Source organism: Drosophila nasuta, chromosome 2L, assembly GCF_023558535.2.
Source record: "Drosophila nasuta strain 15112-1781.00 chromosome 2L, ASM2355853v1, whole genome shotgun sequence".
NCBI lineage: Eukaryota > Metazoa > Arthropoda > Insecta > Diptera > Drosophilidae > Drosophila > Drosophila nasuta.
Window position 1 is genome coordinate 4,342,109 of NC_083455.1, and position 24,027 is coordinate 4,366,135.

At 35.4% G+C, this 24,027-nt stretch overlaps 1 protein-coding gene across 2 annotated transcripts in view; it reads right to left on the reverse strand.

Moving 5' to 3' along the window:
• LOC132791562 (voltage-dependent calcium channel subunit alpha-2/delta-3) overlaps nt 1–23,185 on the reverse strand; it is a 58,756-nt gene extending 35,571 nt beyond the window's left edge. For both annotated transcript variants that reach the window (XM_060800540.1, XM_060800531.1), the window contains exons 1-3: nt 22,280–23,185; nt 16,083–16,737; nt 7,338–7,419 (exon numbers count right to left, since the gene is read on the reverse strand). In XM_060800540.1, the coding sequence (XP_060656523.1) occupies nt 7,338–7,419; nt 16,083–16,195 (195 nt within the window). In that variant the 5' untranslated portion in view covers nt 16,196–16,737; nt 22,280–23,185. The remainder of the gene's footprint in view (nt 1–7,337; nt 7,420–16,082; nt 16,738–22,279) is intronic.
• Between the last annotated feature and the right edge of the window lie 842 nt (nt 23,186–24,027).

Sequence of the window (24,027 nt, forward strand, 5' to 3'; positions counted from 1 at the left end):
TCTGTTTGGCACTAGTTGTAGGTGATTTAATTGTTGGAAGATATCATTTCCAAGAAAATATTTCAGATTTGTTTATTATTTTAGCCTCAATGTTGAATTCATTCGACGTCAAAACAAATTGTAATAATAAACAATTTATCCGTCGATCTGTTTTATATTTAACTAACACTTCGAGTCCGAAATGAATATTCAACTTCTTTTTTGCATATTTAATGAAATTCAACGTAATAATGGATTGTGTCACGCATCACGCCAAATGTATTATTTTTAAAACAATTACAGGCATTTAAACAAAGTCACGCATACTGAATGTATTTTTAGGTCAAATGCTTGGCGTGTTCTCAGAGCTTCTGAATCACTAAATATTAAAGCATGAAGAGATGAAAATAATTATTCGACTTTTCGGTCATTCTATGAGTAAATTGCATTACGAATTCAACAAGTAGAGCTCGAAATCTGATTGAAAACTAGTGGCAAGAAAACCACTGTCGTTATTTTGTTGACATCCACAAGCAAGTCTCATGTGCCCCCAGCGAATTGAATTGCGAACGTTGACAGATTCGTTGTGGGAAATCTAATATCCTTCAGTGCAAATGCAAGTCCCATCACACATTGATTAAATTAAATATTTAATTTGCTTTATATTTTCATTAAGAGCACCATCCCCATTCAGACTTTGGACTTCAGACCCAGCCCCATTTTGGGTAGAGCACTTAGCAATGCCCTTTTCCAGTTGCTTGTCAGCTCTTCCCCTTCCCCTCCTCGCTTCCGCAAACTGCTTCCATTTACATTTGTTTGCCTCGTATGCCTCGCTGTAGTATGTCATGCTCGCAATTTTTGCCACCAAACGACAACAACAGACTTAAATATTTGCATAGACAAGCACCGAGTATACTTTATACCCACACTCACTCGCATGTATATATGTATATGTGTGGGTGTGTGTGTGTGGGTGCACAAACCAACTGAGCTTGAGCTTGAACTGAAGCTGCGAACTGAAGCCAAACGCCTGATCCTCTGCCTCAACTTAAATGCATTCGCATTCTCGAACCCGCTCCGAACCACAAAGGGCACAAATCCATAGAGTGGAGTTACCCGTGTGTTGTGCGTTGTCTGTGTTGTGGGGGCTTCTCCTTGACACGCCCCTCAAGTGCCGCCACGTCCTTGTAGTCGTAGACGTGGCAGTCATGCCTTGATTTACGATTGGTCTCTTTCCAGCCCGCAACACTGTTCGGCCTTACACACACTTAGTTAGCCAAACACACACACACACGCACACACACAGACACACAAGCAACTCCAGACCGAAGCCGCAGCCATTCTTAGCCACCCAAAACGCTTTTGGCCTTTGCATTTGTCACCAAAGCCTACACATGAAACCAGCCGCTACAACCAGCGCAGAACGGATGAGGCAAGGGGAAAGGAGAGGGGGAAGCGTTCTGGCAATAGGGAGCAGCTAGTCTAGGAGGAGTTGGTGTCTCCAGCTGTTGGTCGCATTGCCCAAACAAATGGCCAACAATCTGCATTTTGGGTTACACCCCAAAAATTATAATTGCATAGAAATGCAAACACACACACACACACACACTCACACACCATGTAATGCTGCATTCACAGACTCCCTGAAAAATTTAATTTTTATACTCAATAGTCATAGCGTTAAAGGGTATTATAACTTAGTACTAACACAAAATGAATGTTACACACAGAAAGAAACAAATCCACACACATAAAATACTTCAATTCTTTATCGGCCACATTAAAATTATTTTTACTTTCATCTCTAGTAATTTTCAGTAAATATATGTATTTGTATAGAATACTTTGGAATTTAATTTTTATTTCAATATTAGTTTTCAGTTTTAAATCGTAAGTCCACGTTTTTAATAAAACAAATAATTATCGGATCATTTCGCAGTCTATCCCACCCTACAGTAGCCTTCGAAGTCGCTGATGTGAATTTTGACTCAGTTTTTTGTGGCGATTAACAAACTAGAACCCAAAAAAAAAACTTTTATATTAATATTATATATGTATATTACATTTGATATTCGTGGTTAAATTAATTCGGTACAAATTGACTAAACTATGTTATTAGTTTTGTCACACCCAAAGAATATGTGATTTTTCTAATTATATATTCAAGTTCAATTATAGCCAAGTACATTTGCCTAATAATGACCTTCTTTTGGTCCATAAATTCGTAAGAACACCTGTGGTATATCAAGCAACTAACATATAAGAGAATATGATCTTGCAGGTCTTAAACATGCTTGAGCCTCTTTATTATTGTAATAAGAATTTACATATAGTAAGAAATATTAACTGATGTAACTTATTTTATATATGTATATATAGTATAGTAAGCTGCATCCAGTTCGCCAGTAAATACAATATTTCCTCCAGTTTGCCAGTAAATACAATATTCTTAATTGCTTACTATGCATATCTTCTATATGAATACTATATAAAACTATGTATAACTACTCTCTCTCTCTCTCTCTCTCTCTCTCTCTCTCTCTCTCTCTCTCTCTCTCTCTCTCTCTCTCTCTCTCTCTCTCTCTCTCTCTCTCTCTATGTCTTCTCGAGAACAAGCACATTTTCTGATTCAAGTTATTCAAAGATGTTGCTATCTTTAATCCATAAAGCATTTCAATGTTACACAATTACAACGCAATCCGCGCTTGTGCCAGTTGCTTCGCTGATTAAGTCTTTCAGCCAACACTTAACTAACTGAATACCCTCATACCCACACACACACAGACGCAATTACAACACATACAGTATATGTGTGTATACACAGAGGGCAATTGCAATCAACTCATCGTACAGTTAGTTTACTTTTACCTTCAAACCGAATGCCAAGTACACAAGTGGAGAATAATTTGCAAGCTACTTTCGTGTTGGTTTAAAAAAAAAATAAAATAAAAGGAGGAAATAAGTGAGCGAATACGAGGCAAACAAAATGAACGAAAAAGGAAAATTAGGAGAAGAAAAACGACAACACGCGCCGTTGTTCCATTTTACCAGTTTTGCAGTTAAAAAGTTTTGTATTACGTGCAAAATAAGCGCACGCTTAAATTTATTTGAATGCGAATGCAAAGAGAAAAAGAGAGAGAAAAAATGTCAGGTTGAAGAAGGCCGCCCCGAAAAGGAAGAGAAATAAAGGCAAGCAAAATAATATACAACAAATGCAAAACGGCATTGCTACATTTTTGTGTTTTTTTTTTGCAATTTCGACTTGTACTTTGACCCATATTTCATTGCACTCAGCGTCGAGATAGAGTCGCGATGGCAAAACGAGAGACCAAAAAAATACGACTACGAAGGAGACGAAGACGTGCCGATAATGATCACCCAAGAGTAACCGTAACAGTGACTTCATCATCGTTATCATCATCATTAGCAACACATCATCATTTGCCATCGATGTCTTGTCTCGCTCTTGTCTTCACCACGCCTTGCCTCGTTTCGTTTCATTTCATTTCGTTTCATCCCATTGCGAAGCGTTGTGGCCCATTTCGCCTCGTACTCTTTCGCCCCTTGCGTTTCGCCCCGCCTGTCACTTGACTACTACACAAATGTGCTACACTTAGTGTGCTGTCATGCCAGCCTCCTTCTTGCAGTGAGTGTGCAAAGGGCCTTCGTCAGAGGAGCTCACAGAGAAGAGTATGTTGGCTTGCATAGGCCGCCAAGTCAATGGAATACTTAAGGCTCAAGTAATCATTATTTTAAATAATTAATATTTTTGTTAAATGAAAGTGTATGGTTGGATATTTCGTTTAACTTTTTTTGATTACTATCGTAATCTTTATGAAGTTGTCCGGCAATGTTTGTGGCGTGAAGTTTTCGTTTAAAATAAAGTGACTTGAAGCTTTGAATACCCGCTGAGGGCAACTTCAGTCTCGGCTTTTTAGCTTGTCTTTGCACACAACATTTAGGTATATATCTGTGTCTGTCTGAACAACATATTTCATGGCTTTCGTATATATTTTTTAGCTAGTCAGCGTAAATGTTTCAAAAAAACAAAAAAAAAAAGAAGGAAAATAAATGAATATGCGCCACGCACAGGCATCCCAAATACACACACACTCGCTCACTCACACCCACATACATATGTATGTATATACACAGAGCGACAAACAGAAATGAGTTCGCTATCTTACTCACTCGCAGCATTTCTTAGCAGGCATTTTGTCTATGCTTTTTGTTGTTGTCCTTTACGCCTCTCGCATAGCTGAACGTGTGCACAGCATTTGTTTAACATTTTATTATGCTACTTTAAAATGGAAAAGAAACACCAACAATAACAACAACAATATTGCTTAACGAAAGGAAATGAGCACAAGGATAGGAGAGTAAAGGTAGCTTCCCCATCCCCCGAAATATGGCAGCCTTCTTTTAATTCCTTTCCTCTTCGCTTCGTTTCGTTTCGTTTCTTTTCTTTTCATTCTTTTCTTTTTTGTGAACTGCTTTGGCGGCACTCGTAAACTTTTATTACAAAATTTTGAAGGGCAACTGACAGAAAAAGATACAGAGGAGAGATGATAGGAGAAAAGGAAAGAAAAACGTTTGTCCATAATTGAATTAATATTGTCGCAAGTATGTCGTAATGTGCCATGTCAATACTTTTCATTTTCTTCCTCTGGCAGATTGAAAAAAAGTACACGAAACACGGGTATTCAGTGTCAGGCAAGTTGTCTGCCTGTCAAATGGCTTATGCTCCCGCTCGCATCGAGGGATAATATAATTTCTCTTCTACTAGGATAAAAATATTTATTTTCCCTCTAGAAAACAACGAATAAACAATAATACGAAATAAAGTTGAACATTGACATATTTCAATTGAATAAATAATCATAACAGTTCTCAAATATTCCAGAAAGTTTTTTCTATAAGTTTTTGAAGTATTTTCATTACAGGAAGTATTTTCTTTGCATATAGTTAAAAAAGAGAACTAAATAATGTATATTGTAACAATGCAATATTTTACTTGATTTACATAGTTTTATAAAATAAAATAGTGTAAAAATTAGAAATCTATTGTATTTTTAAAATAATGTTTATTCGCTTTCATAAAGAATGAAATTATAATACACTTAAATTTTTCCAAAATTAGAACTACCTTATAAGTTATCCCAAGTATAGGCATCTTGTACAAGCTTCTATAGCTAATATCTAAAATATTTGTTCAATATATAAGAAACTCAATTGTTGAAATTCGCATTTCAATCCGCTCCACTGTTTTTTTTTTTTTGTTTTATTTAGTTTTCATATCTCTACATTTCAAAATCGAATTCGGTACCATTTGTCCAATATGCGCTAAAATTTTGCAACATTTCCAACGTTTTTGTTTAGGAATTTACAAAAAAAAAAAGACCCTTACTATAACGAACCCATGTCAGCAATCCTCAATCCTTCTTTTTTATTTTTTTTTTGGTGCTTGGCATGCCAATAATTTTAAAACACACAATTTATTTGCTTTGCCAGAGGAACGCGTTAATGTTGAACAAGGCGAACACACGGACACATTTAAACGTACGCACACACCCACACATTGTTATGACATTATGTTTATGAGACCCACGCACACGCATACGAAAGCAAATAACATTTCACACACAAGCACACACGCACACAAACGCATGCCGAGACAGACAAACAGAGCATGCAAAAAAAAAAAAGTTCCACGCAAGAGTACAACGTCGCGTATACTTGATATTTAATTCAATCTGGGCGTAGATTTTCATTTTTTGCCGCCTGCACAACGCGACGTACGCTTTAAATTAACACAAACAAACATTGTCAGCAGCAATGGCAATGGGCAAAATATGTAAGTGTGGGTGAGGCAGCACCTACCAACAACCAAACAACCAACAACCGACAACCAACAACAAACAGCAAAAATAACAACAGCAACAAGAACCAGCAACAACAAGAGCAACAAAAAACGAGTCACTTGACAATTACAGACTCAATGACAGTCACAGCCAGCAAATTTATTTGCATTTTAGCTGCTGTTGCTGCCTCTGTTGCTGCCCTTTCAGTATCTTTTCTTCTCCTTCACTCGCTCTATCTCTCTCTCTCCCTCTATGTTTCTCTTTTTTTGTTGATTTTCATACTCTTTTAACGGGTATTGTAAGCCTTTTAATACGAAATGCATTTTGTTTCCACTTTAAACTCTATTCAAAGTTGCACAAAAAATACAAATTAATTTAAAATAATATTATATATCAAAAAAGATATTTGTAAAACGATATGCAAGCATTAATAGTATTACTATAAATGTTATATTAAATACATATACATAAGAAAATCATAAATACTATATTTCAGATATAAAATTCTAAAGTAAAAGAACATTTAAAAGAATTTGCTTTTCTCTATCTAATCTTAGAAAGCGTTATTTCACTAGCTCTCTCATTTACAAGTTTTTAGGAATGATTATTTATAAACAAATACATTTATTTATTTCTTTGTTTATCTAAAAATGTAATAGATTGGTAGTTGGTTGATAAAATGATTAACTAGAGACACCAACTAAAGCGTATTGGCAATTCTTCATAGTAAAATAGTCTTGCTGGCTGGCAATCTTGTTGTGTATGCAAAATAAATGTGGTGTGCGTTCGTGTGAGTGTGTGCGTGTGATTGTACATATGCGTATGTGTGGGCGTTTGTGGCACAGATGAACATACAAACAGACTCGTAATAAAGGCAGCCCACTAACTCATGCACGTCTGATTAAACGCAAAAAATACGCGAATGAGTGAAGAGCAGTCGATGCTACACCGCAGATCCGACAGTCAACCAAAGCCAAACAGCCATGCTTATTAGCACAGATACACACGCACACACACACACACACACACTTAGACTCGAGCCTTGCCTCAATTAGCCTTATTTGTGTTTAAATTGCATTAGAGCAGCGCCCGAGCAACAAAAGCCAGCAACAGCAACAGCGAAGCAGAGTAGGGAACTGAGAAAAGAAGGCAAATTACATTACACAAAAAAATTGACGCATTTGAGGGTAAAGCCAGCACTAAGCCAGTATCGTCTGCGTGTTTATCGATAATTTCTTATCGCAGCCAAGCTTAAATGTATTTGTTTAACTAAGTCCCGAAACCGCACAACAAAACCATAGAGCAATCACAGCCATTTACAAATGTCACTAAGGCTTTTAACCAATTTATGTTAATGTTGACTTATTCCCAAAGTACGAACGTGCTTCTCTGAACATATGTATAGTATGTAATATGTTCTCAATGTTCTTATGATATTTAGTTAGGCTTTTGCCATACGGCAGCCAGCCACTGATATATTGTTAACTATTTACTCACACTTTTGATTTCATTCATTTTGGTAAATTGCCGTCCAAATTCCCATAAATCAACTCCAAATTTCAGGGCCCAGTTGCGCACTCTGCAAAAATACAGAAAAAATTAAGTTATAGTATTTAAGTTACATCGAGTTTTGAAGGTGTATTTAATAAAAGTCAGATAATTAAAGTATTCAATTTTAGTTTTATACTTACGGAATGCTTAACACTAAAATTGGTTCATAGCACAAATTAAAAATGCTTAAAATTTAAATGAAAACAAGTAAGAAAGCTAGAGGCGAGTGTGCTCGACTGTGAGATGCCCGCTACCCATTTTGAACCAAATCTAAAACAGTGCGATATAATCCTTAAAGTATACGAAAAGAATATACTGTAAAATACTGAAAATTTAGTAAATGGTACATTTGGAATATGGATGTAGAGGACAAAATATCAGCCAAAGCAATTAAACCCTTTTTAAGAAATCTTTTATTAATAATTTAAGCATACTTTTACCTCCAAAGGTCAAATCAGCCAGAGCTAGTAAATCTCGGATAGATTATATATTAATATATAATCTAAGCTTTATAATAAATAAGTAAATAAATAAATCAAAAGTAATTTAAATTTAAAAATTTAAACTTATATAAATATCATAAAATATAGTGTATTTATATTCTGGTATAAATTGAATATTCGTAGATACGATCTTCTTTTTGTCTTTGCATCTACAAAATTTGTACATTACTCTGAAACTTCTAAGTAAAATCAGATTACCCTAACGTTCTTAAGCTTTCTCTATATCTCTTTTTCTCTTTCTTTTCAATTTTCATACTACAATTGAAAATGCAATATTAAACCATAGATAAAGAATCTGTTCTCTTCTCTGAAGAGCAGACATTTCCCGGACCAACTCTCATTCTCCGAATGGAATTTGCAGCTTTTTGCATTTCAGTGCCATTTAAAAAATGTCTTTTTCTTTCTTTTGAGCAACTCTTTTGATGGCTAGCATCATATTTTGCATTCACATTTCGTAATTCTCCTTTCACGTATTATTTTGGCGCTCATTTCCGCATTGAATTGCTCATTAAGTGGCCTCCCATTTGGTCTCCCGCATTCGCCATTTCTGACCATTATGGCCATTATCCAATTTCAATCACTTGTTCGCCACTTTATATCGCTCCATTGTTTACGCTTCATTTCCCCGCACTGGGGCCAATAGGAGCAATCAGCCATCAGCCATCAGTAGGTTCCCCCATCGCCTCGACTTTGCAGCCACCCTGCAATTTAAACAACTTTTGTCGTTGCTGTGGCGCTGCCATAATACAATTTTCATATAATTTAAATCATTTTGGGCATCGTCGTTGGCCATAAAACTTTGTCTGCGTCTGTTGCTTGATGTAGTCGTATTCCTGCCCCATTCCTGTTGCACTCGCTCCTGACACTGCGCCAACTCGCCATCTCTTTCCTTCTTCTGGCGCACACCGTCAAGTGCATATAAACATGCGCTTATTTTGTATCTAGATGGCTGCCAGAACGACGGCGACGGCGACGACGATGGCGTTGACGACGATGAGTCTGAAAAAGCTCGTTCCAACAGGGCTGAACGTAATCAACATTGCGTATACGCAACGTTGGCTTGCTGTTGCCATTCTTGTTGCTGTTTCTTTTGCTCTTCCACTCCTCTCTCTCTCCCTCTCTCTCTCTCTCTCTCTTTCTCTGTCTCTCTCTCTCTTTTTGCTATTGATATTGCAGATAATGCCATAAAATTGTGCAAATATTTTTGGGTAGCACTGTTTTGCATGCCTTGGCTCTTGGCCCGCTTTCTTTTTTTTTTGTTTTTGTTCTTTTTTCTTTTCATTTTATGAAATAATATTTCATTTTGGTTTTATCAACGCCTTGTCTTGTCTCTGAGGTTTTTTTGGGTCTGCTCTGCGTTTATACTTATTCAATTTGCTGTTTGCTGTTGCTGTTGCTGTTGTTCCTGTTCCTGTTTCTTGTCTTTATCTTGTGGCTACCGTCTGTTTTATAAGCTCTTCGCAGTGTGTTGTGCAGCTTTTGTTTTGCTTTGACTTTCGCGTTTAGATTATAAATGTTTGGCAAATGTTTTCACAGTTCCCATCGTTGTTCTTGTTGTTGTTGTTGTTGTTGGTGTCCTGTTTTCCTATTATCCTGCCCTCTTATTGTAACTCTCAGTCTCAGTCTCTGTGCAGCTCTCTTGCCCTGATTGCCCTCTTTCTCGCTCTGTTCATATCCTGACTTAAGTTGTAATGAGTTTGGCTGGCTTTTCAATTTGCTCAAGTGAACTCAAGTTTCCTCCTCCACTTCCCATGTTTACTTTGCTGCTTTGACAATTTGCAAGCAAATACAGAAATATCAATATACAAGACATACTCGTACACAAATATGTTAAGGACGCTGCTATGCTATAATATATGCAAAATTACATATTACTATGAATATTATGTTACATAATCACATTTAAATACTGCTTAGTCCTTGCAGCCTATACAAAAGTTTTCAAAATGTCAATGTTAAAGCCTGTTTCTGTTTTCACAAGAAATGTAAACTTGTGATGTCCTCGCTTCACCTTCGTTTAAATATTTGACTGTCAATTTTTCATCAAAACAAAGCTTATTTTTATGACATTTTCTTGAGCATTTCTTGCGCTCGAATCAAGTATACGCAATGGTGAAACGTGTGAGTGTAATCTAAGCGAACTTTTGCTAAAAGTTTTAGCAGCTTTTGTGGCATACTTTGAATATTAGATTATAGAATTTGAGCTTATGACCACCTCAACAATGCCACAACGAGTGGCATTCACAACATCCGTACTCTGTTGTTGCTGCTATAAAAAGAAAAACAAGAAGACCTCGGCAAAACTACAAAAAAAAATACACAGAGAAATGTAAGAACCAAAATGCAACTCACGTAGGTTGGCCAGAGAAAAGCCAAAGAGCCAAAAGACACAGACACAGAGCGCACACAATGCACACACATAAAATCAAAACCAAAGAAACCACAAAAACATCGACATGCAGACCGCAAGCACCAATGAAAGACCATCAACGTCATCTTGGGGCTCTTGCCTGCATGTAAGACAAAGCTGGGGTCTGAGACCAAGAGAGAATCAAGTGAGCAAAGAGAAGAAGTGTGTGTGTGTGTGTGCAGTTGGTTGGTTGGTAACGGAATAAAGAGATTTTCGTGGCCTGGAAATAAAAAGGCGCATTTTGTTTTGCCATTTTGGCAGTTTGTGCACGACAAAACTTGACAATGACTAAAAAACTACGTGATATGCTGAGGACAACAGACAACTGCGTGGGGCGTAACTAGAGGAGGGGTTACAGCATAACAGGCTTCTTCCTTTTCTTTTCTTTTTTTCTTTGGCTATATGACAGCAACATCTCGAGCTTCTTCTTCATTGCTCTTCACCTGCAAGAATTCAGCTCAGGTGTATTTTGCATTGTCTTGCGCGTTGTGCGCCTTTTGAGCACGAACCACGTGTATGTCATGCTCAAGTACCATAGACGAGTACACGTATACGCCATCGAAGTAGTTTTATTTTCCAGCTTTCTAGATTTCACTTTTTTCTTTGTCGCCGCTGAGCGAACTTTTTATAGTATAGTATGCCGATACAGTGAGACACTCGTTTTGTGGTCCAGGTAATAGGTCAATGGGTTGGCAGCTTGAAATCGAAATGAGATTTTCTTCAACATCTTCGAGATGTGCGCAGAAATCTGAAGAGCTCACTAAAGCACGTAGCAAAGTTTTCCTATTCGTTCGTTCGATAATATCGCACATGATTTATCTATGTTCTCAAATCCCACTTCAAATACATACATTAGGCGAAAAGTCATAAAGTTTGTAAGAGTCGAAAGTCGTAAGAATAGAAATTTGAAACTCTCGAAACTTTTAAAGCACAACTCTGAATCTTAACTTTATTTGAAGCATGTTTCCCCATAAAACTCGAGCATGTAATTTATGTTTCTATTTGACAGCAAAGGAGCTTTAAATCTCCATCTTTTGAGAACATCTATGAATGTCCTATGTTCTTTCTAAGCTTTATATTGATTGAATTCATTAATGTCTGATGGAGTTTCTTTTAATCTTTTAAAAATGTCTTTGACTGAAGCGAAAAGGTACTGTAGAGTTGCTTCATTTATTATCCATTAATCTTTATACATTACACAACACTAAACTAAGTTATCTTTACGCACTTCTCAACACTTCAATTAAACAATCTTTATGTGTCATCGATGATCAGGAAATATCGATAAGAGAAGGAAGAAATTAGAGAAGCGATAATCGATAAATAATCGATCGCACTGGTGTGTGATCGCCGCTAGAAATAACATAGTGAAACAGAATCCAAGCTATTAAAGTTAAAAAAAAGAACAAATGAGAATATCTCGCTTCCACAGAAAATGTGTGATTAACATTTCTACCCATTTGCCTGCTTCATGTTAGATTTTCAATGGTGAAACTTGATCTGAAAAGCAAAACCACACCTGCCAACTGACATTACGTACATCTTTTATTTCGTGACAGGTCTGTGGACTTTCTCAACTCTGTTCGCTGTCAGATTTATTAACTGTCACATTCCAGTTGTTGTTGTTGCTGTTGTTGCTGACGCGCTTCTTCTTAGTCTTAGTTGTTGCTGTTGCATGTATCTGCAAGTGGCGCGAATGCTACTTAAAATAAATTTGCATTTGAAGCTTTGACTCGCTACGTGAAGTGAGCACTGCAGAATGTTGTCTCTGTATATCCATGGGTGTGTCTGTGTCTGTTTCTGTCTCTGTGTGTGTGTGCATGGGCGTGGCAGATCTAATTACAGCCCAGCCAGCTTAAGTGAATAAATAAAAATACAACAATGGCAACCAGAACGGAACAGAACAGAACAGAAAAACACAGCGAACCAAACAAACAAACAGAGCGCTAACTACTTATGACAAATGACAGTGAAAGTGCATTAAGCGGTAAATGCTTGAGGAGGGAATAGGAAGAAGAGAAGGAGCAGGCAGAGGCAGAGGAATAAGCGAACAGCGAGAAACGCACAGGGGATAGAAAACGTTGCATTGCGTCTGGGGAATTATTTGGTTTTTATTTCACCCGCCTTCTCTGCACGCGTCGCACTCTTGCTGCAATTAAGTGGATTTTGAATTTGCATAGAACACGACAAGTTAATTTATAAATATATATAGTCTGAAGCGGCGCATAAAGTGCAGGCCAGAAAAGTGACAGACAGCTTGGGGAGAGAGAAAGAGACAATTCTACTTTATACTGAGTAAATATGTTGAGAAATATTTTCGTGAACAAAGAATATAGCATACTTATATTGACATTGGAAAAACTGTGTAACACTAAAGATTAACAACATTCATTACGAAAATCGAATAGCAAGCGAGATTTTGAAGCTAGACTATTTAGTTCGCACATTCATAACTAGAGCATTTATAAATCTTGAAAATTTGGGTTGCAATCAGATAAAAATTATTGAAGTTATTTAAGAAACAATTTTATATAGCAAAGAAAGGCTGCTGATGAGAACTTTGTTGCTTTGGCAGACGATGTGGTATATTTTTTGTTCTTCATGGTATATTTAAAGTACACTGGTACATCTATATAGTCTATATAGTCAATGGTATAGTTTAGTATTTTTTAGGTATTATATTAATTTGATATATTTTTAGAATATTTAAGAACTGTTTTTGCTTTTATTGAAAATAGATAGACGATCTCAAATTCGACGACATTAGACTCTAGCTTTCTTACTTCTTTTAAATCCGCTTTGTTATAATTAAAATATACTAAACTTTTAAAAGGAATCTTACTGTGTTTGAAGTTTATTCAAATTTGTAAGACAACATAAGTTCACTAATACCAAGTTAACCCATTCTTAACGTTCAATACACAAAACACATCATTTAATATAGCCATTAAAAGTAAATACTAATCAGAATCAGAATTAATACAAGACCACAAAACCAAAAATAAAACGTGAACAACTGCATAAGAACGAACTCAATATCTATAAAGGTGAACTTATTCATTTTACTGAATAAATACTTTTTAATAGATGTATTCCCAAGAAATAGTAGGACCCTCCAGGTTATTACATTGACTTAAATATAAAAAGTCTGTAATTAATTTTAATTCAATGTAGAGTGAAGCAAGATTAAGTCGGCACAATGAAAACCAAAAAGCGGGATTATTATATAAAAAAATAAAAACATTAAAGAGAAGGTAAGACACAGTGAAAACTTGTAAAGAACCTGCTAGCATTAGCAAAGAGCTTTAGGCGCTTACAAGCACATTTGTAGCTACTGTTACATGAAGAAAGTAGACCTTAATTCGAGTCCAATTGCTGCTTTGGTTGCTCAGTTTCAATTTACAAGCAAACAGGCTGACCTGCTCTTTAATCTCTGGCCATGGCACGTGACCAGCTCGTAGAGAACAAGTCCAAAAAATGTTGACCAGCTGCTAACAAAGTCGAGAAATTTTAAGCTAACGGGCATTGTATTAAAATGGCAATGCTGCAACTGAAAATGAGTCAAATGAATGGGCACAATGGCAACAACAACAACATCAACAGCAACTGTGACAACAACAAGCTGGCGCTGTTAGCTGAAATGCTGCCAGAGAGCTAAAAATATCCCGTTGAATGAATGAAGCAAACGGAACGAATTCTATGTAGTACTACCGAGCATAAACACGATTTGGGTCAGTTACATCAAAAGCAATGGGCCCACCATTCGACCAGGACCAGCATCAGAGTCAGAGCAAGAGCAAGAGCCAGGCCCAAAACCAGAGACCAGGCACAACTTCATCATCATCATTACATGCCTCAAACATAATCGTCAATGCTGTTGGCCCCTTAAGGCACCCAGATTGCTGTTGTTGTTGTAGCTGGCAACAAACTTGAAATAAATTTAATTGAATTTCTGCAGTGACACACAAAAGCAACATCCAAATAAAATAAAGAAGGACAAGCATAAACTTCATGTTTCAAATTAACGAAATTAATTTTTACGCATCTGGGCATACATGATACATACATACATATATTTTAGTGATAACATTACCCAAAATACAAATTTAATTTCTCGCAATATTGTTAATCATAATTATCAAGAATTTGTCATTTAATTTAATACTTATTAAACATCTTTCATATTCGTTCACTGATTACAGAGCTGATGATAACAGAATTTAGCTACCATTAACAGAGTTCTGTTATTAGCAGTAAAATGTTGAACCCTAAAAGTATGCTACACAAAATATTTGACAACGCAAATCTATTGCGATCATACGTAGTAATAATAAGCCAAGAACCAAATGCTTTACAAAATCATGAGAATATTATTATTGTAGTATTGTGCTAAGAGTATTATGAGGAAAACAAATGTTTGTCAAAGTGCCAAAATGCGGGGGAAGATAACAACAATAAAAGCATTAACAGAAACAACAAAAACGACAAACTGAATGCTAAATCTAATTTCAATAAATAAAAGTGACATTAGACAAAAAATCACTTAGTTGCCAGGCTGCCTAGCTTCCTTCCTGCCTTCTGAATTTCCTGCTGTCTGTCTGCCTGTCTGTCTGCCTCTCTATATGGACTGGGTTTGGACTGCAAATGGCAGTTGGTTCTGGGTTAATTAGCCAAGTGAACGTTGCGGTTACGTGACTGCCATTCGCTTAGTCTCACATACGACCACATATGCCCAAACATACACACACACACGCACACACACATACACCCACACCCATATTCTTTCACACCAGCGCACTAATTGCAAAATCCTATTATGTATCCATTAGATACTCACACAAGCACAAACTTACTCAACGACGACGACACATGTAGAGAGAGCTCTTTAGACCACATTTTTGCAAATATTGAAATTGAAATTCTTTCATCCCATGTCATCTGTAATGTCTACCCCAACGTATACTTAATATGCGAATCTTTACATTTTATCGCTCATTATTTTTATGCACATTTTTAATGATGCTTCGAGTGACTTTTGCAGGGTTTTTGTCCTACCAATAAATTGGCATATTGTCCGTGGTAAACAAAGTAATAGTCATAAATATAATGGGTTATAAATGAGATGGATGACAAAAGTTTCGGCATTATGTGTAGAAATTCCAAAAATATCTATGCAGAAAAGTTCAATTTGATGGTAGTCATTAGACATTGGCATTGGCATCTACAAACAGAAGTCGTAAACCAAACTCATAAATACGAAAGTCATGAATAAAATAAAGAAACAAAGACTCGACACTCTTTTACATATTTAATGCATTAATTTTAAAGGCAACGATAGATGACGCATAAGATTAAATAAAGATTCTAGAAAACTTTCTTGTCAAAAGAAACTAATTGAACTGATATATATTTAATACAATTTGAATTTAGAAATATGAATAAGAAAGCAGAAAATGTGTTGAAATTTGCATAAATAGTGCAACACATGTATTACTTGTATATTTATGGCCATTAGCATTGTAGTTAACATTGGCAGAGAATAATTTATACACTGACTGAATCGAAATGTATAAACAAATTTACAATTAATTTCCTATTTGGGGGAAACACAACACAAGCGATTTGTATCGATTCGGCACACAGTTTCAATTATGCATAATTGGAAATGGGTATAAAAATAATTTCGACAGCAGATGGAGATAATGTATGTAGTTGTTGCTATACACTACAATAAATGTGTATATATGTATATAATTGCGTGTAACTGCGAGCACTTACTCATTGTGTGGTATATCCTCATCCTGATCTCCGACAGCTGGGAATATGTGCATTTTGAATATTAACACGCCCAGCAAAAGGGCCACAAAGCAACTCAAATGTTTGCCCTCCATTCTGCGGCTGTGTTCGGTGTAGTTCGTTGCGATTTGATTTGGTTTCGATTAAATCTGCGGCTCCGCAACCGACACTCAATAAACTATTTTCGATTTACTCGCACATTTGCAATTTGATTATTTTATTGGTATTTTTTTTTCCCCCAGTTAGTGTGTGTGTTTTTGTGTGAAAGCCACAAAATCGTTTACCAAACGAATTTCGAATTCGTTTTACTTCGTTTTTATGTATTGACACTTTTTTGTTTGAAAAACGCGCGATTAATTTTTATCAATTCAATGAATTTCAATTTTGGTTTTCACAATTTATTTATAAGTATTCAATTACGAGTACTATGAAATAGTTTGATTTGATATCAGTAATTAGTGATTATTAAATTTCATTCATTTGTTTGCGAGTGGTGAGTTTCAGATTTTTTTACAAATTTCCAACTATTTTCAATGTAATTCTGTCGATTATTTAACATTTTTGCAATTAATATTCGCTTTGTTTGACAACAATTCGTGATCCGTGAATTATTTCTCTGGAATTTGCTAGTTTAAATCTGTAATGAAATAAGATTTTAAATTGCTATTATTACATGTTTTTTTTTGCTAAATTGCACTTTTTAGTTAGAATCAAAAGTAAGCAAAAAAAATTAAAGCTTAGTTTTAAGAAAAAAATCCATATTGAAAAGTATATTGCAAATCTTAATTCAAGTTTTTTTTGATCTAGAAAAAAAATCTTAAATCAAGAATCCAAGATTTTGTCGATCTAGAAAAAATCCTAAATCAAGATTTGTGTACTAAATTTGCATTTTAAGATTAAAAATCTTATTTTAAGATTAAAATCTTGCTTCAAGAAAATGTTGTTCTAGATGAAAAGCAGATTGCCAATCGTCGAGCTTATCTTTTTACAAACTAATAATCTACACATATTCTGCTCTCAATTAAATCTATCCATTAATTTATTTTGTTCTTCAGGTATACGAAAAAGTAATATTGAAATATTGAAATTATTGTTGCTCAATTTAAAATAGCTGCTTAGGTGCAGTATATATAAATTAAAGTGCTCAAATCTTTAGGTTGGCTGTGAGTTTTAGAAATTAAATTGCTTGATTGAAACAAATAGATAATTCTTCAATAATTTTATAGAATCAATTATCAACATTCAATTAATTTTATAACATTTCTGAAGAATATAAAGAAATAATCAAACCCTATATAAAATATTTGCTTTTCTTATAGACATAATCGACATTAATTTGTTTATTTTAAAATAACCGCAATATAATATAAAATACATTAAATATACAAATAAATAAACTATATATATTATAAATCCGAAGTGTAGATTATATATTGAATAAGTAAGAAAACTGTATGATTAAAAATATTAGAAAGTCTCTTTCTATTTTTAGTCAATATCTATTTTATAATTCATGTCGTAATTTGCCAATAAACGATTAATGAAAATAATATGAAAACTTTGCCGTCTCTTAAATACATGTTTGTTTTAAGTATACAAGAATTTAAGTGAACAAAATCATTGCGATATTCACAATTGCAGTGGAATAATGGCAAACAATTAAAGCTTTTAGCCTAATTTCGTGTGCAGTTGTTCGCCTTGAATTCGAAACCACTTCAGAGAATAATAAACAATTGAGATATGCACGAGTTTTGGCGCAGCTTTATTGTTTACAAAATAATAAACTTGATATAAAAATAAAACTAATTTGAAACTTTGAACATTGCAACAGAGCCAGAGAGAATGTAATTTCCATTCCATGGCACAAAATGGTTGCGAGGAGTTGTAAAAATATGTTTGCAACGGGCATTTATTGGGCTCCATTTGGAGGTTGAGTTTGACCTAGAAATGCGTTTTCAAACACACACGCATAAACACATCTCGCCCCAACAAACATACGTACAATCGCACGCTCACACACACACACACACACGCAGTCATGTCGTTTATGCTCTGGTTTCGAAGTCGAATCCTTTTCGTGGGAGATCAGCACATGCGCAGTGGAAAAGGCGGCCCATTCATTTGGCCCACGTCGTCCTCTGATGGCTATGCACAAGCAATTTTTTGTATGAGCATGCCACCCCCAAAAAGGCGCACATTGCTGTACATCGTGCGAGTCGATCTCTGTATGAGTGTGTGTGTGTGTGTGTCCCCAAGGATATCGCGTAATAATTTTCATTAAACATGGCGCAAGCCTTTTGCGGGCAGCACATAACTTCACACTCGCCCCCAAGCCCCTCAGCGACCACATCCGCATGAAATAAAGACAATTTATTGTGACCGATACGCACACACTCACACACAGAGTAACACAAGAGAGCATATATATGTGTATGTATGTATATATACTTATGTATAGCATGATTTCACAGCGCTTTTTGTGTTGCCTTTTTTACTGCACGCTGCACATCAAAAACTTTGACAGAAATGGAACGGCAGCCACGCACAGGATGCAGCCCAAGCGTTGTCAAGCTTCAGCGATGCCTAAAAGCATGCAACACATATTCAAAATGCTAACTAACACATGCCAACTTACATATGTATGTATTTACTTCACGCACACAGACTGACAAGCTTGTTTAATAGTTATTCTAAATTATAATGATTCAAAGTAACCGCAATCCTAACGAATTGTTAACGCAGTTGTAACGATTCGGTTGAATTTTCAATATCAAGAGTGAATTTTAATTTAAAAATATATTGAATTAATAAAAACAATATTTGAAAATCACCTAAAACAAGAACTAACATTAAATTTATTTGACTATATAGTGAAACTATGTTTGTTAAGAAATACAATGCAAAAAAGAAATGTTTTATGTATTTATCCCATCTATGTAATATACTAAAATATATATTATTCATATACTAAATACTACATTTTCATATTCTTCAATTCTCAAAATTATTAACGAAGATCTGTTACCGTATCAGCTAATTCTATCTAGAACATAGTACTATTTAGAAACTATAAATTAATAAATTTTAAGTTTGTGCCTGCAGGAAATGTATGAGACATCTCCGACAATAGTTCTAAATCAATATACCAAGTATAGCCTTCGGTATATTTCAAAATTTTTTGCGTTATATTAACTACCGCACTGCTTTTGTCTTATTCAAAATGTCTCAAAGATGTTTTTATAGTTCAAGAGAACTATAATAACTATAATATTTGAAATTTTTATTGAAATGAATAATGAAAAATACAACTGTTATCAGTTTTCACACAATACTGTATTTGACACTTTAAATAGTAGCGATTATGTTGCTTATATTGAAAATTTCCACTGATTTAGATAGTGTCAACAAATATACGAATCGTTGTCTGTCTTTTCAGCACGCTTTATTAGAAAAAGCCAAATGCCTGGTGCAAGAAGAAAACTGTGCATGCATGGAAGTAGCAAAAATAATAATAGTTATAAAAATCATAAAAGCATGTGCTACATGGCGTATACGCAACGGACACAGGGCACAGCTATCGCTCTACTGTTGAAAAGTGAAAGTTTATAGTTGGCGCACGTTCATAAAGTTTTGCGTGTTATACAAAAGATTTATTATATCGCATATATCGCTGGCTGTTGGTTTTTTGTTTTCTTTTTTTCCCATTTTTGTTTTTTTTGCTCGCTCTCTCTCTCTTTTTTCTGCTTTCAGTCTTCTTTTGCTGCTCTCTTTTTATGCTGTGTTTGCCTTTTTGCTTTCTTTTTTTTTATGTTTTCCATGGCGTTTTTGCTTTGTTGTTTTCGCTGGTCGACAACAGCAGCAACAACAACCACAACAACATAAAATGGCTGGGCAAATATGGCCTTGGGAGTTTTCGGTAACGGAATTAATGTGATTGTGAAAATTTCAATAGGCGACGGCGAAAAGTTTCCATTGCATCTGTGTTCTGCTTTGGTTTGCCTCTCTGTATGTGTATGTGTGTGTGTGTTCGTCCGGGTAATATAAAATTTTTTGATAACTTATAAATCTGTACATCCCACATATACATACTTGTTCTTTGCGGTATGTCTATGTGTGTCTGTGTGTATCCTGACAGCTTTTTATGACTTGTCTGCCAATTGGGCTAATGTAATTTGAAGAGACTGTAAATAGCAGCTTACAGCAATAATACTTTTAATAATTGGTATAACGGTTTGTAAAGCGAGCAAACACATTAATTCGTTTATTTATGCACAATTTCACCACAAAACTGTTGATCCGCATAAAAAATCATTGTTGCTACTTCGGCTCTCAATTTTAACTTAACACTTTATTTGTGAGCATTTCCTAACTGCAACTTTAAAGAATTAAATGAACTCGCAATCCATCACAAATAAATCCAAACTGAAATGTGGTACCTTATTAAACACATAAAATTGAAAGCTTAATCTTTGATTTTTTTTCAACACATTTTAAGGTATAATTTAATATTTCAAAACACGTAAAAAAGTAGTTCCTCAATTGTGAACGTAATAGACTATTAACTCAACAAAATAAATTCAGAATAAGTTATGCAAATAAAAAGTTCCAATCTTATTTTTCCTTCCAATTCATAAAGATTTGCTCATACATATAAATTTCAAATATTATTACAAATTTATTTTGAAAGTTTTCAACCAAATAAATCTGAAATTAAATGATATAAAAGGTATATAAAAAATACAACTAGAAATTTAATTTATTTATTCAGATCGCTTACTTAACTTAGGGAATATTTTTAATATAATTCACGAGTTCTTTTCAAACTTTTAAATAAGAGAGCAGTCCCAAAGTGGAATATAAAACAGTGAACTAAACTAACAGCACATTAAAGAGGTAAATCATTAATATTGTTATCGTATGATAATTCAAATAAAACTACTCACTTAATTTCAACACAATTATATTTATTGACCTTTTAATCTTGAAATTCGATACGTTTAGAATAGACACACATCTAAAATTGTATTTTGGGAACTTTGGCAATTTAATCAATGTTTTAATGTCATTATTTAGTAAGAATTTATCTTTTAAGTCGTGCCAGAAGCACTCACAAATCCTTGACATGCACTTGCCAACATTCTGCAGTACTTGAAACCCATTTGTTTGGCCCAACGAATGAACAAGCGAACGAAGGAACGTTTTCCAAAATCCCCAACTCTCTCTCTCTAAAAGGGCCCACAGCCAATTTGTTTGCAGCAGCTTTGGGCAAAAGCTGAGCTAAAGGATGCACTTCAAACCGAACAACTCCAGTGACAGGCGGCAATTAATTGAGCTGATGGATGCTGCTCGCAGCAACAGAGATAAAAAATATTGAAGGACGCAATAAAACCAAAACCAAGGATAATAAAGATTCTGTTTGCCAGTAACTTTACATGCACACACTCGCCCTCACACACACACACACACACACACACACAGACACACACACACACAAACGATGCACACCAAGAGCTCTGTCATTATGTAGGTGAACGGCTTAGAGTAGCTAACGCTACTGCGGGTTAGTTTTGTTGTTGGGAGGGTAGCCGGGAGGGGGAGTGTTGTAGTGCCTGCAGAGGTTACGAGGCAGTGGTCAAGCCTTGAGATTTTACGCAGCTGCGTAAGCTGCGTGGCAGTGTAGTACACAATAATACCGTTATTATGTACCGCACTAGACATATACATATAGAACCCATACATATATATGTATACAATGCGGGCGTGCGAGTGTGTGTGTGTGTGTGTGTGTGTGGGAGCGTGCGTAGTAGTAAATAGTAAAATACCATAGCATACTTTTTTGGGCGCGCAACACAAAAACAAAATGCGCACGCACTCAACGACACGACAATTTTGATTTATGGCACCGCTTGAAACTTTTGCTAATTTATGTAATTTTTTTTTAAAGAAAAAAACCTAATGATTTTCAACGGGTTCTTGTTTTTTTTCTTTTCCCCTTTGGATGTGTGTGTGAGAGCGTAATTTTATTGTGCAATCAACGAGTGCAGCTTCGAATGTAGCTTGGGAAGGGAGAGTGCGAGAGCGTCAAGCATAACGGCTCTCGCGCTCTTTAAAGTTTCTCTTTTGCTTTCGCTCTCGCACTCTCGGGATACCGTCAGTGTTTCGCATTCAGTCACACTTACACTTGCTTACTCAGCGCGCCAAATTCGCAATTTCGAAACTTGAGTGCGAAAAAGCGTTGTTCGTTGACCAAAAACAAAAATTTGCTTGGCACAGGAACGCCTAGCAGGAATGGAACGGTGAGGCGAAATTGGCGGAGTACTCCGTTCTATGTGCAGCGAAGCGCAGCGCTGTCGCAGTCGCAGTCTCAGTAAACGTTGCCGTCGCCGTTAGCGTCAACAGATTTGCCGACAAAAAACACACACGCTACGACGTTTTTACTACGAGAACGTTGAGCAGGATTTACAGGACGAGCGGTGGACGTGTACTTTCGAAATGCGCGCGACGAGAGACAATTTATATGACTGCGCGGCGTTGGCGTCGGCGTCAGAGTTGGGGCCTGCTCTTCGGCTTTTTGGCGCTCACAAATATTGTACTACCACACACACATATACATATATATGTAATGTACGGCTACATATATATTTATATACATATATATATATATATATAATTTTTTCTACATTTGCTTTTAAGAAATTGTGGTGTACACAGATTTTCACATGGCTTTTCTAAATTGCAGCCGCGATTTCGTGCTTTATTCGTTTCTACCTCTTGTTTTACAACACTGTATTAATTTTGTCGACTGATGTAAATTTTTATTTGGGACGCATTCGACGTTCCCGTTTTTAACACTAGCAAAAAACACGAATTTAACTATTAATGCTCCTTTGTATGAATGTGTGCTTTGTCAATTTCTCAAATTATTTATTGCACTGCAAGCATGTATTTATTTATTTATTTTTTTTTAATTTGTAGGCGTCGCGTTTTAGTTTTGTTGTTTTGTATTGGCTTTTAGATTTAATTCTTTTGGCTATTTGGCGTTTCGCGCAAAAACGCATCCACACTCGCCAGGTTCACGCACCGAACTGAAACTGAGAGCGTTGCGCTCTTTTTGAGGCCATTGCTTTGGGGAGCATGTTGCTCGCCACTTCGAAAACAACATTGGGGAGAGCTGATGGAGAGGGCAACATTACACATGCCAAGGAAACGCGCGCCAAGTTGCTCATTTAAAAGTTTGGAAAAGTATATATTGGCCTCTTTGACAGTCAAGTTTCAAAGAATACTCTTAAAACTAAACACATATTCAAATTCCATTTACAAATATTTGATTGCTCTATGTTAAGTTAACCGAATAAATTAAAATAACTATTTTCACAAATTCACAGAATTTCTTCACACAACAGTTGTCCTTGGTAATCGAATAATTGGGGTTGAACGTGTTTGTTGTTTGTTATTGGTCATAAAACACAGGGTGACCAGTGACAAGTGGAATTTCAAAATGTGTATTAAAGGCCAAAAAAATATACTAAATCTACCACTTCCCTTGGTTATAGCTTGGTTACACTTTATCCGGTATTAAAACATAAGCGAACTTTTTAAAAAGAAATTTGCTTACTTTTAGTTCTGATATTAATTTTAATTTTATATAATTTGAATACAATAGTTATGTAACATGTTGTTGAAAATGGTATCCAATTAATGCTGACGATGCGACTATTGACTATTCTAGCAAAGTTAACATAAAAATGAGAGATATGTAAATCGCGCGAGCTTAAGTAAATCTGCACATTATAAAATAAAATCAATCGTAATTCTCAAATCCAATTAAATGTAAATCTAGAATCTGTCATAAATTAATTTCTAATTATTCCCTATCATTTTATTTATATTTTACTTATAGTTACCCAAACACGTTCAAATTATACAC